Below are 15,255 nucleotides of genomic sequence, written 5' to 3' on the forward strand. Positions count from 1 at the left end.
GAACCTAATGAATACAAAATAAAACAACATGGAAAACAGCTATGAAGCGTGGACTTTTCCTAAATGCAAACCCAAACTTAAAATTTATATAACAAAAACATTGTACAAAACACTGTCTTAATGGAAGGAAACACTGTAGGAATAATTAATTTAATATTTTATGAACCAATTCTGCATGGAGTTTGCAGAAAAATATCAATCACATAAACTGTTTCATTATTTATTAGATAAATAATACAGTAAGCCATTAAGTAGCACAATAAAATTAAGCAAGAATCTGATAATGTTGAATTAACAAACAATTTGTTACTACAAATATTCACAATGGTTTAGCCGCTGATCTATCTTTAAAAACATATGTATCTACAGAAGATGCTTTGTTATCAAAAAACGTGAGTTGAGAAACATTGTGTAAATTTGAGACAGCTTCACTATGCTCTAGGACCACTAGAGAGAGCTCTTCAGTTCCTTTAAAGGTTCTTGCAAAGGTAAGAAAAGTGTTCAGCTTTTCTGCTTATCTGTTTATCTGTTTTCCAACACTAACATTCGCATCACGAGGATCTGATTACATCAGCTCATAGCAAACTGGCAAATCTAGTACTTTCTAAGGTAAACAGTGTCACATACAGTGTCACATACCATCAGAAGGTCCTTCATCCTCTTTATCATATCGGTCAGATGCTATTGAGATGCTATCAGGAGGCGAAGAAAGAGAGTTCTCAGACTCTTCCTCATCTTCCAGCTCTGTAAAAGTCAATACACATTGCTAGTTAAATAGTTTATCACACAAACACACAGAATAAAAGTATTTCCAATAGCAAGGAGGATATTAATTCCTATCTGGAACTGAAAAAATCCTATTGCTCATGGACACTGGCAGGCTCCAGTGCAGCTGTGAGCGATGCCATTCTAGGGCTACCTTCTGACCCCATGCGTAAATGCTGCCGGAGCGGTTTCCCTAAACGCTGTCCTATAATGAACCTGCTTCCAGCACTGCACATCTGGCAGCTTCTCACCATGGGGAAAGAAACACCACAGCAAAGAGGTGGGAAAGAGGAAACACTGGCAGAAGGAAAAAAGGAAAGAATCAGGCTCTGAAGTTCTGCCTGTCCTAGCACAGGATGGAGCTGCAGCAACTTCCCTCCCAGGAAATGCCCAACTACTGTTGGCAGCAGTGACCTCTGCCCATTTTTACTTTTCTTCACTGTAATTAGGCACTGCCTTGCAAAACTCTGTGTGTATTTCTCCCATGAAACTAGAAGTGGAATTACCACCTGGCAGCACCTGGTATGAACCTGTGGCTTAATGCAGCTTTCTGTTAATTAATTTCTTGCCCAACTGAGAGCTCACTACAATAGATACAAAACCTACATTATCAGTTAATCTGATGCACTTTGATCAGTGTCATGCAGAAGTGAGAAGGTCCAGGAAAGATACAGTGAAATCAATATTAGTTGAGGCTTTCACCTAATTAGGCAAAATTTAACTTCTTCTTGAAATTCAGCATATTTTCTCAGATATGTTTAACACATCTAGGCAAAGAAGAGGGGGGAATACCAAACTACATTGCTCCTAAAAAAAAACCCAAATAAAATCTTTGTGAAGGAGAAAAAGCTAAATATGACAAAAATCGTCCAACCAGAATCCTAAAGTTGATGCTCCAATAGATTAAATAGCCCTCAAAATTCCTGAAAATCATGTAACACTAAATTGTTCAAGCATTGCCTTTTGGTATCTACAAACACAAAAGGCTTTCCAGAGACATCCAAATATCCTTCTCTATTTATGTGTTCCCTTCTGGAGCACTGGATCAGAAAACTAATTTCTAGGAATCCAAAATAAACTCATGCATAGTGAAAATATTCTTCTTCATAGGTGCAGAAATTGCATTCATCAGTAGGACTGCCTAACCATGGCTGGGTTTTACCCCCTCCCATTTAATAATGGAAATACACAGAAAATTCAGAGACTATGACAGAAAGCTCCATAACTGTTTGTAAAAAATAGCAAGTTTTCTATGCAGTTAAAACAACAATATCTGATATATGTTTACCTCAAGTTCTTTTATATTCAAATGTTGTCAAACACTAGCTAGGCTTTCCCTTCATTACTTTAGTATGCTTTTCTTAGGAAAGCTTCCTCCCAAGCTCCCATGCCATTTAACAACTGCTCTGAATCTGAACCCGACTCCAACCTATTTTTGACACGGTCCTCTCCCAGTAGCACTCTAGTCATCGTGTTAATCTGATCAAAATATTTGCACTTCATCACACCTGTCAAACCAATCAAAAGTAAATTATTTCTCTCCAGAATTCACCTCTTCCTCCAAACAGAAAAACACAGAACAGATAGCACATGAACAGAAAATATTATGCCTTATTTATAACCAACATGATCATCTTTTACACTTAGATTCCAGACACCAGGTGCCTGTCTCTCTTTGCCTATATATATATCTGTATTGGATTATACACTCCATATAAAAAGAGCAAACACGATATTCACAACCCATACAATGGCAAAATTCTGTTCCATTCCAAAAGTTCCCCTGTTTTCCTGTCCTAAACTTCTGCTAGTACTAGAAGGCATAGAATATATGTGTATATGTAAGCCCTGGCTGTCAATCAAAAATGTCCTCTTATTAGCTATGCATAAACATGTTATCATTGAACCTTCGTTAACGTGCCAGCATAAATTTAAAATATTAGGCTGTATTTCTAGAAGAAAACTATTCCAAAAACACCACACTCCAGCACATATAAGTCATGGGCTGAATGGCAAATCTTAGTATATTTGAATGAATAAGATTTGTGGATGACAAGTAGGCAAGTATGCACATAGAAAGAACATCTCCAGAGGATTTTGTCCCACTCAGCAACACATAATTTCTTATGTAAGTTTGCAAAGCTGCACTATTACCTTGTCTTCCACTAAATCACCATACTACCATTTTCCAATTACACTTAGGATTTCAAATTCAGTAAACATTTGTGCTTTACTTTCATATAAAAGCCAGATGACCTAGGAACAAGGGAATTTTTAATATATACATACATATTTAGGGCATACCATACATATACCTATCATTGTGCTGGTTTGACTTTGATAGAGTTACGTTTTTTCACAGTAGCTGGTATCAGTCTATGTTTTGGATTTGTGCTAAAACCAGTGTTGATAAAATAGGCATGTTTTAGTTACTGCTGAGCAATGCTTATAGAGACAACACCTTTTCTTCCTCTCACATCACCACACCAGTGAGCGGGCTGGGGGCACGAGAAGTTGTGAGAGGACACAGCCAAGACAGCTGACCCCGACTGACCAAGGGAATACCCCACACCATATAATGCCATGCTCAGTATATAAAGCTGGGGGAAAAAGAAGGAAGTAGGAGACATTAAGAGTGATGATTTGTCTAAGTCACTGTTATTTGTGATGAAGTCCTGCTCTCCTGAAAATGGCTGAACACCTGCCCACCCAGGGCAAGTGATTAATTAATTCCTTGTTATGGCTTTCTTCTGTGTATTTACCTATTATACCAATTTCATAGCAACCCATGAATTTTCTCACTTTTACCTTTCTGATAATCTACTCTACCCCATCTGGGGCAAATGAATGAGGGACTACATGGGTGTTAGTTGCCATGTGGCATGAAAATCAAGACACAGATATGTACTGTATTTGAAACAACAAAAACCATAGCAACTCTGAATGTAAATTTATAATAAAACAAGCTTCTGTTTTACGTCTAGAATATCCAAATTCAAAATGCTCTTAAAACAAAACAACCAAAAACAGAAAAGTGTTGAGACTATTATGAAGAAAGAAATTACACACTCAGTACTTTACATTTGTCAAAGCATTCTCTAGATTTTAAATCCTAAAGAAGGCTTGAAGACCTCCATGAAAAAAGCCCTCACTGAGAAGGACACTCAGAAGCAATATATAAATCCTGTGTCATACAATACTACATTTAGCTATCCACACTTTACATGAAAAATGAGGAGAATAGGTGGCAGACTCTGGATAGCGGTACAAGCAACCTGCACTCATGCAGGACTAGATTAAACAAAAAAATCCTCTTTTTTTTTTTTTTTTAGAATAAAGAAAAATAGTAGCAAATAAATAATAGTTTTCATCAATTTATATTATATACTGAAAAATACAATTCTTAAATAGTCTAATTTGTACGGAAGAACTGCAGGCATTTCAATAAGAAAGCTGACTCATTATGCTCTGGACTTTTAAGAGACAACATTTCACAACGTGTTTATATACTGGCATAAAAGGAGGACTGCTTTCTGGTATCAACCGTGGGGTTCTTGCCTCCTAGTTCTGTCAGGGTTAAAAGATATCTTAGGACTGTATGCTGTTAATATACAAAGATATTGCTCCTGACAGTTCACAAAGAGGCTTCCTGTTGATCCTATGTCGTCTCCAACATTCCCACTCTGAGAAATCTCTGCCCTTTCTCCACTTTACATGCTCCTCCATCAATGTGTTGCATTGAAGTTTATACTCCACCTACGGAGTAAGAGCAGTCAGAACTGCATTTGAAGCTCCATGTGTTACTCCTTGAACAGTCAGAGGAGTCAGTGTTGAGCAGCACAAACCACTATTCCCTTCAGGTGCCAAGTATCTAAAAATACACCCAAAAAAGCATCAATAAATTAAAGAAAAGCATTCAACTTGCACTTATGTAATAGAAAACCGAACTACAAAGCAACAATGGGCATCAGGTAAATGTATTCAATACAATTTGCAGGCATAATTGAAAGCATTGCTGCCTAATCAAACATCTAAAAGCAAAGCATGCTCAAACAAAATGTCTATAGACTCATTAGTTGGCAGCCATTCCATTACAATCACACATAATGTCAGTAGTGCCTTGAACCCATGCCAATGACAACAGCATAAATTTTGCATCTCATTTCTATGGTCATAAAATTAATGACCAGTTTAAAAATACTTCTTTGCAAAAGTTATTGCCTAAAGAAATGACATGGCTGTGTCCCTGTTATGCAGCCACAAGTATAATTATGGAGTTGATGCTCATTAATATAGTTTCATGTTTCCCCAGAATAGCATGATTTATCTGGAAGTTGGGGAAAAAATAGATTAATTAAAGGTAGATATTTAACAGTCACAATAATAAAAATATGTACGTGAACTGACCCTATTCTCCAGTTTCAGCAAGCTAAACTAATCTCCTACAGGTTTGATAGTAGAATCAATATTTTATGATGTCTGTAAAAAAAAAACACATACTATGTCATTCCTTATTAAATGCTACGTTTTCCATTACAGCTTATTTATTGATTCAGGAAGTAATGCATACCAAAGGGTAAGTTTACCACATTAGGAATAGGAACTCTCCTCATTGTAACAAGGGCTGTACTTCAGTTCCTACCCCTTGTTCTGAAGACTTCCAACAAATTTAGTTGGTACAATATAATGAATAGGACCATATTACATTGTAAGAATCTAGCTTTTAAAAAATCCAGACTTTTTTCCCCCAAGAATTAATTTTCTTCTGCAACAATTACATTATAACAAAGAATTCCTAAGCATTAAAGATAGTGTTTCCACCACTTACTCTGAAAAAGAGCAAGCAAGATGTTACAGCCAATGCCTCTGAAAGAAACTTGCTAGCTCACATCCTCAGATAACTAAACACTTTCAATTTATTTCTAAAAATGTCTAGACAGAATGATGCATTAAAACTGCTCAAGTATAAGAGAAATAAAACAACTCAGGAAAATAAAAAGACATGTAGGTCAAACCACCCTGGTTCTTGCCATTTCAGAAGGTCCCAAGTCACAGCAGGTTGATATCAGTTCATCCTGTCCAATCTCTGCTGCAGTAAGAACCCATGAAACAAAGGACTGGATGAAGCCATCAAGCAGACCAAGCAAGGTTCTCACTACTCAGTTTTTCATAAGAACAAGTAGACCAAGCTGCTTTCAAGCTGGCAGGGGTACACTTTAACCCCTTGATAGGGGCATCCTGTATTTTTAAGATGCTACTGACCCAATCCACCAGTCACCCTGTAAGACTGGATTCTTCTGACAATCAATTTTTCAATGCATGCTTTGCCATGCAGTCTGCTCCAACACACTCATTCCTGAAGGGCCTTCTAGGCTCCCCTATTAACATGATGATTTTTAATGGCTTGTTTTGTAAAGGTCAAGTAGAAACTCTTTAACAGCTAATTCTTAAAACAATACAGAAACAACATTAAGTTTGCAAGCAAATGTGCTTCAAGCAAGAAAAGTAACTGCAACTTCTGCTTGCTGAGTTGCCTCTCATTCTTATGATGCATATCATGCCAAAATCATTTTGTGCTGCACTGGTGGATGTATGTCATGTTACTTGAAATTGCACTTGCTGTGGACACTTCACAGATAACAGCTGTGTGTAGCTGAAAGGGACAACACAGTGACTTGCCAACAGTGAAACCTCCCAGACTTCTGGGACAGAGTGGTATTTGGCACACTTTTAATGCATCTGATGGTCTCTCCAGAAATACGTCATGATGATCCTCAAAGAACTGGGTAACAACTAAGCCACATCTTTGCCATTTATGGTTAAATACTAACGATGTATTTATGCTCTTGACTAAAAAGTTCAAGTGTGTTAAAATATAGAACTCGTGTGCACATGCAGCTCTGGTGACCACAAGATACTGACTCCATTTCTCAAGTCCAAAGAGACTTCTACTTGCTGCCATTTCCTGAAAAAGAGTGCACAGAGGGGGAAAAAATAAAAAGGAAATACGACCCCTGTACAAAAACAGAAAAGAAAAAATACAAAATCAAATCCTTTGCATATAGCAATACTCTAACAGCTCGAGTGTTTCCAGGAAGCAGAGGTCTAAGGCTCCAGACACACTCTGCTCTGCCAAGAGCCAGAAGCATCTGAGTCATCTAAAGGTTTCCTACAGGTGCTCCCCATAATTACACTGTGAATAACATCAGTGCTCTAGAGACACAGATTTACCCTCTATTATGTTAAAGTGAAATAAAAAAAAAAAGTGAACCATCATCAGTTTTTATCAGAGTGAAAAATGCTAGTTAGAAAATGTCATGTCATACTTTTCTGCATAATTTAGTGCTGCAGATCAGATACAAGGTGCAACGAGTGCTTTCTGGGGAATTGGTTCTGCAAATTCCCACAGTATGACTCGATTTGGCTAGTACTTCTGGTGTCTCACTTTCAACATTGAGCCAAAATATTTTGTGAAAAGTGAGTAAAAATATGTATTTTACTACAATAAAAGCACAGAACAGATGGCAAGTGAACTTCAAACACAAATACGGCTTCTAGAGCTTAGGGTGCTTCTGCCAACTTTAGCACTATTTTTAGCAAAAATTGAAAACAAGGTTCTTTTAACTAAACATTTTGGCAGTCACAGTATTGATTCAATTAATCTCAAAACAGAGAAATGCCAAAAACTGTATGAAGTCAGAATCTTTGACAAAGTTGAGACTTTTATAACTTAGTGGAATATTAGTCTTAGCAAAAAAAAAAATGAACCCAATTTGTATGCAAATTACCTTTGTTTTCAAGTTTTTTCCCAATTCTAAGATCTACAACAGGTTGCTGAGTGTGACTACAGCTTTTGAGTTTTGCTTAGCTTCTTAGATAAACAGACAAATATTTCAAATTAAAAGAAAAAAAAGGCAGCAGTGTCTAAGAGAAAGACATTTATACAGAGCCCTTCAATTTAAGAATAAAATAGATACACTAAATGTCTAATAACTTTAAAAAATAAAATCTGATGAAAGACCAGTGGATTGGCTATAAATATAATTGTATATTTTTTGACATAAGAACAACATGGACTTTCTTTATCCATAAATTAACAACACACTTAACTGTAAAAATCAGTGTTAAATCAGGTAACACACCAGACACAAAAATAAAATCTTTTCCCATACAATTAATTTTGTGCCTTTCACTTGCACATGTACCCACTTCTAAAAAGCTTCAATTTTTTTTCAGTCTATATAGACAAAAAGATGGTTTTGTCAGCATATTTACTGACCTGACAGACAACATCAGAAGGCTTCTTTCTAGGAAGATTCAAGAAAGTCCTCAAATTCATCAATCTGGTTGCAAAGAAATATGTATGCACTTTCTGAGAGAGATGCACATGGGTGATCATAGTTTTAAGGAGCCTGGTTCTACTTGCACACATGCTCTTCGATTATTTTTTTATTGTTATTCTTTCACACCTTTATCCTTATGGATAGGCAAGATTCTGTATGCTATTGGCCAAAGCCCATAGAACAAGAGTTTACAGATAGTTTAGTCAAACCAACTAGTCACTACGTGCAAAGTCAGAGGGGCTTCAAAAAAGTTCAGTCATGAAAGAGAGTGGAGTGGAAAGTATGCCCACAACACATCCTTGTGGAACAACTCACAAACTGGAGGAGACGCTGTTTGAGAGAGAGAAGTCAAGTATCATTATGTTCTACAGGAAGTATATGAATTTTTAAAGTGTTAGTCCACTTCTTTCAGCCTCCAAAAATACTTCTGGATGCCTCTGAAAGAATGGCAGGTCACAACTCACAAGATTCTTGAAAACAGCTGATGGAGTTCTATATCATGATAACATCCTATGACAGCATGTACCATTCTTCACCTTCCCTTTCAGCTAGAACAGAGATTATTTTATTTACATTTTAAAAATTGAGTGACTGCTACCACAAAAGCAAGAACTGTAAATATGGAGTTTAAGTACATACAGTAGTTTTTATTCTTCCTAGCTTGTTTTTGAAACTAGGGTAGTTTCAAAATTCCTGCCACCATCCCTCCTTTTTTTTCCTAAAATATATTATCCTTTTTTCACCTTATATGCTGACGTCTTTCTTCTTTCTCTGGAGGGGGTGGAACTGACCATCACAGCCTTCTGAGTTTTCAATACTTCCCAAATTTTCCATTTTTCAAATGTCTAGGTGTGCACAGAGGTATGAAAATGGGCACAAAAGTTGACCTCCCTCAGCTGCTGCCACTGCTTTGTTACACTAGGAGCTGGCCAAGAATCTGACAGCTTATCTCCATGTGAGTCCTTTGTTCTACACCTACAAAAGTCACGCCTAATTTGTACAGTCCTGAAGTAAGAATGACACAACCAAATAAAGTTTAGCACACACTTCTTGAACTCTGGACATTACACTAACAACTCATACCACTGATTCATATTCCCTTAAATAATTTTTAAGTAAGTGCAGGCTCCTATTTCTCGTAAGTTTCTTATACTCCTGCACGCAGCAAATGCACATTAATTTAGAGAAATATGTCCTTGCTTGCAGAAAACAATGGTATAACTTTCATTTTATTGAAAAATACTGAAAACTAAAGTGTGAGTGTTCGCATGCCTCAGCATTTTTACACAGTTCTACGACCTGAACCAGAGAGACATCAGAAGAATTTTTTACAAGGCAATATATCCTGCTTAAGAATCAAATGTCCTCTAATAAAAAGAATAAGACTGAATATAATTTTCACAGAAATCACAGCAAGTTATGCAGTAACAATTACAGACTATACAAATCAAATCATCCATTTTGCTAGAGATAATGAAATCTCATTTTTGTTAATAATTTGTTGAAGTGGAAAAGAAATTCTGAATCAAATTACCAATGAAGAAAGCAAATAGACTACAATTTTCTTGACCTTCAAATTACACAAAGCAGTAAATGCAAACTCTGCTTTTTGTAGGCAACTCTCACACTTATTACAGAGTCAGAGCCTCAGGATGTTATTAAATCTTAAAAAACATGCTCTCCCAAAGTAAGATAGGTTCGCAATGAAACAATCACCCCACCTAATTTTATGTTAGTAATTTTCTTAATAAAATAACATTTTACTTTCCCTCACTCAGTTCTGTTGGACAGTGAGAAGAGGAAAAACTACATTTTATCTTCTGTAACAGTGATGAGCTGTAATATAAAAAAAACAGCAAATTACTGTAATACAATTTTTAAACAATCACATAGCTGGAGTTTACAGAATCTTGGCAATCTTGAATCTTTGGGAAGTTTCAAGTTGCACTGTCCCTTTCAGTTGAACTGTTATGGCTGCATAACTTGATTTAAACAGGCATAAGAAATGTATGAACTTGTTGTGCCTTGTTACAACATTATTTGCCTAATATGACTTACATATTTTCACTTTCTCAGGAGGCACGCTGCAGCCTACACATTTGAACCTCCTTGTCCAGAAACAGACAGTTCTTCAACCACTGTAAAAAGCGAAGCTTTGCATAGGCTTTTTTGACCTCGCACTGTGACCCTCATACCAGCATCCACAGGCTATAGGTCATGACCTCAAGAATTAGCATCATGGAAATAAGAGCCCTTCCAGGTTTAGTTACAGAACAGAACACTGTAGCAACAAACCCCTCAGTCTTCTCTAAACTGAACTCTGCAGCTTTGTTTAAACTCCACTAGAAGACAATAGATAACCCACACTTCAGTTTTCATTACTCGCACACTAAATCATCTCCTCTCCAGCTAAAGGTCTGAGCTCCCGCTGCACTATGAAAACATCCATTCAGAGCGGATCGAAAGCCAATATCATATTGCCACGAGATGATCCTATTAAAAGGTTAAAGAAACATCACTATGGAATTGAAGACTTTTGCAACGTTAAGAAAAAAGGCTGAAATAAGTAATCTCTGCTAAAATTCTATCTCCTAAGCAGTCTACTTTGCATTCACTTCCTCTGAGAAAAAAAAAAAAAAAAAAAAAAACACCGCACATCACTTGGTCTTTCGCAAGGCTGCACTCTCGCTAACAAAGCTCCATTTATACTAAATTTATAACAAATAAGCTCCATAACGAGCTCCATTATACATTAAATCCTGAGCTACATTTCTAGCCCAGTCTTTCCATCAGCCAGGCTCCGCGCCGCGCTCGCCGCCGGCCCCGGCGGATGTGCGGCTGTTCCCCGCCAGCCGCAGCAGGGGGCGCCAGTCCCCTCGGCCTCGGGCGGCCGCGGCGGTGGGAAAACACCGCGGCGGGGAGAAGGGCACGGGACTCACCTTTCTCCGGGAATTCTCGAGGATAACTGCAGAAAAAGAAGAAGAAGAAACATCATAAAGCAACGCACTCTTGCAAACCCACGGCACGAGGACATGGCACAGAACACCGACCAGTTTTCAACAAGTTTTGCGGTCGAAACTCAGCGCTGCAAGTTTTCCTTGAAAATGCTGAAGCCTTTATCTTTGGCTTTAAGTATTTACTCAGTTTTCCTTTTGCCTTTGCGACTGACAAAATCCCCAGTCATTTCAAGGAAGACTTGAACAAAACCAAATCCAGACTGAGCAGCCTTTACTAGTAACATACACCTGCTCAGACATCTTAAGGTATAAAAACACACAAAAGTATCTATAATTTTAGTAAACCTTTTAAACGTTAACAAATTCCACAAATTTTTGTGTGCAAGTAGAACCATTAAACATATTTTCAAATAAATCAGTAGTTCAATAGGAAGCAAAATAAGAAAATCAAAAATAGTGGGTATAGCTACAGTAAATTTACAGAAATCCAAATGAAAATGTATTAATTATTAACCAGAAAGATAAAAGTTAAAGCATGCCTAAATAGGAATTCCTTTTCAAATAAGGAGACCTCAACTTATATAATGCCTAGAAAACCAAAAGAAATTTATCACCCCAGAGAGAAAACATACTTTCATACGTTGTTTCTTCGGAGCTAAATCTTAGTATTTCAGAAATTAAAATAATCACAGAACACAATTTGATGATACAGACAAATTATCAGGACAGAGTTATGTAGAATGGCATTCAAGAAGCATTCATAGGCTAAGAGCTAACTGGCAAATAACATGCAGCTGCCAAGATCATCTTTATGAACGATAAGCAGTAGTAAAGATATCAGTTTAGTCAATAAGGAGATGTTGGCAAGAAATGAGCAGAAGAGAAAGGAATAGTCTAGAGATAAGAAACTGAGAAATGCAGACAGAGATAAAAGGCCAGATCTAAGAAATCCAGTGTAGTAAGTGGCAGTAACACAGCCCAACATGTGGGATGTTAAAATCAAAGACTACAATGTGCATGTATTTTGTAGCCTGCATAAAAAGCAAAACACTGTTAACAGTGAATAATATTACAGGAAATGAGGAAAGCATTAGAAATTAAAATAAGATGTGAAACCATGGGGTCACATAAATGAATAGTAAAAGATTCAGTGTCAATATGCTCATAAATGCAGGTTCCCTCTCTTTGATATTTCATCATCCAAAAAAGCATCAGTCAGTCAAGAAAAAAGTCATTGGCACTGTATCTGGAAGTCATCTGTACAGTCACAGTTAACTCAATAACCCAGAATGAAAAACACAGGAAAAAAAATAGATAAATTACTACTTTCTTAAAAGAGACTATGAGAGAGAGCTAATACCCCCTAAGCATTTACAGCCTGAATGAAAAGAACACAAAACTTCAAATACAAGATTTTGGGACACATCTCATGTCTCCCTCCAGTTAACGCCCTCACCAGATGACTGTGCTGTCCTTGAAATTATAAACAAGTTGCTACAGGGGCAGAACCATGCCATCAATGGAATGCTTAGGAGATAACACACAGCTGTCTTACACCAGCTGAGTATGCTGATAGGAAGCTCATTCATATCCTCAATACATTATATTTCTCATGTTTTAATGAATCTTACCAAAGCAGAGGTGAAAGCAAGCTCTGCCCAACTAGCTTGCAATCAGGTTTCAGAATATTAAACAATTCAAAAGGGACAAATCTTTCTGATCCCATTCCTTACTAAATTGTGGCAGCTTTGAGAAGACAACTCGAACCCATACAGATTTTTTTTAAAAATCAGGACATATACAGATTTTTAATTGTTATTATGGTTAATGTTTATTAAAAGATTGCATAAACTTTTAAGATATCAGTAAGTGACTTTCTAACATATTAAAGCCATGAAATTCACTTACCTTGCCTTAATCTCCTTTATCTTCTTAAGAAGAACTTCCCTTCTTTCTTTTGCTTTCTTGGATAGATTTTCTCCTTTTAGTGTTTGGGAAATAAATTTTTCAACATCTAAATAAAGAAAAAAAATAAATACACCTCAAAAAAAGACAAAATACTGCTGTAATGAGCTTGTCCTGATACTACTGTGAAAAAAAGTAAGAAAATTATTTTCAGCCCTACTCACAGCACAGTTAACAGACATTTTAGATTCTAAATGAGATACATTTGTTCTCTATCTACTTATGCTTAGCACAGCAAATCCTATGGTGACATTTGATTCTTGCTCACTTAATTATGCTACGTAAGTCCTAATAAATTGCAGTCCTATAACAATTACTTTCCATCACCTAAAGTAAAAGACAAAGCTAAAACATGGAAATAGCCTTTATGCATATATTACTGCCATGTTATTTCAGAAGTTCAAGTTGCAAAGATGGTTGTGTAATTTATTATTTCAGCAGTAACACTTACCCCGATACTAATATAGCTCGCTTACTGGTTACAGTATTTTCAAGTGTTCCCACAATGCCTCTGAAATCACTGACTGACTGAAGATTCATATCCAAAGCAATCCTGAAAACTACTAGGTAAGCAAATTAACCATATCAAAGGAGTCAAGCTCAACAGTGTACTTTAAATTAAGTACACCTCCACTTGTAGAATCACAAACTAAGGCTCTAGCCTGCACTCTAAGTTTTAATTCTTACTCAGATGATATTTTAATATAGTCACATAGAAACAAAGCATTCCATAAAAGTTACCACAGTTCTTTTAATATAGTAAATATCAATTCCACAGGATAAAAAATAATTAAGTGCATTGTATTTGTGAGAGTGTAACTCCCCCAGCAGTATGTTTTCCTTATTGACTAAACAATGGCAAAGTTGAAGTTTCTTATAGTAACCAATCAACATACAATTATCCCCAAAACAGAAAAGGATAAATACAATGAAAAAATCCTGCTTGTTAACATAAATGTCTCTCCTGTATGGGTAACAATTGCTCATTGGATAAGAGGAAGCATTTGTGGGTAACAAAACACCTTCTCACAGTGCCTGCCCACCCCCATAGACACACACACACACACACACACACACACACACATATATATATATGCACCTTGGCTCTCCCTGTATAGATGCAAATGCATATGGATAGTACTATTTTAATCCTATAACTTTTCTAATCAGATGAGACATTCCATTTTAATACAGAAACATAAATAACAGCCAATTAAGTACACAACTGTCTACGTGCAAAAGTCTACATGAATATTTACCACAGATTTCCTAAATGAAAAACTTAATTGCCCGCTTTTTTCTTTATCAAACAGAAACATACCACCCTTTTTATTACAGGATGCAAGAAAACAAGTCAAAAGTTACCCTTCAAGAGCACTAGCACAGCTATTACAAAAATGTTCTTCTTTACAAATAATTCAAAGGATTATAGTTTAAATGTTTAGATTACTGTCCTCACCGAGTGTAGCAAAAATATTCATTTTTTACAGTAGAGTTCTGAAGAATGACATTGATCCTCCTCTCTCCATAAGACAGAGAGTCTCCCCATTACATTGTCCGAAGCAACCCTGAATGGGGGAGACCTTCACTCAGTTCTGTGGCATTCCTTCTTTTAAAAGGACAGAAGGAAAGGCACTTAACGTGTATTAATGCATCCTCCAGACATACCCCCAACAGCCTCTATGCTGCAGACCAAGAATGCCTACAGGGATTTTTCCCAAACCCATAGAAAAAGTACACATCTTTGTAAATTACAAGGATTGCCAATCAAGCTGGCAGAGGAGAGCCCACAGAACCCAGTGACATTGACAAACTACAAAACTGAGGTCAAAAAACTGATACTTTTACTATTCAGAGCAAAAATCAAAACAGTTCAAAACAAATCAGCAGTTTTTCTCTCAATGAAACCTAACAGGATTTTCCAGTACAAAACAAACTTTCACTTGAAGAGAGACAGTCGGATTAAATATTTATTTTTCCATACTTTTATGTATTTTAAAAATTAGATAGCAGCTTCAAAGCTCTACCCAGGAACCAACATGCAAAACTTTAGAGGAATTAGTCATGTTTATAAATCAGGAGCAATACTTGCATGGTAACCTTTGGACAGTAATTAATCACAAAACTTGGATTCAGAATTCTCTTTTAAACTCAGTAGGCTTCTTTACCTCTTGGAAAAGCTCAGCCCAGGTGAGAATTCTGCCATCTCAGATTCTGACTTTCAA

The 15,255-nt window shown here is 36.6% G+C and overlaps 1 protein-coding gene across 1 annotated transcript in view; it reads right to left on the reverse strand.

The window, feature by feature from the left end:
* Positions 1-15,255, reverse strand: part of SKAP2 (src kinase associated phosphoprotein 2) — a 118,277-nt gene that overhangs the window by 95,002 nt on the left and 8,020 nt on the right. Inside the window, exons 2-4 of the mRNA XM_038124620.1 lie at positions 12,974-13,079; positions 11,048-11,073; positions 640-744 (exon numbers count right to left, since the gene is read on the reverse strand). Coding sequence (XP_037980548.1) covers positions 640-744; positions 11,048-11,073; positions 12,974-13,079 — 237 coding nt within the window. The remainder of the gene's footprint in view (positions 1-639; positions 745-11,047; positions 11,074-12,973; positions 13,080-15,255) is intronic.

Source organism: Motacilla alba, chromosome 2, assembly GCF_015832195.1.
Source record: "Motacilla alba alba isolate MOTALB_02 chromosome 2, Motacilla_alba_V1.0_pri, whole genome shotgun sequence".
Lineage (NCBI taxonomy): Eukaryota > Metazoa > Chordata > Aves > Passeriformes > Motacillidae > Motacilla > Motacilla alba.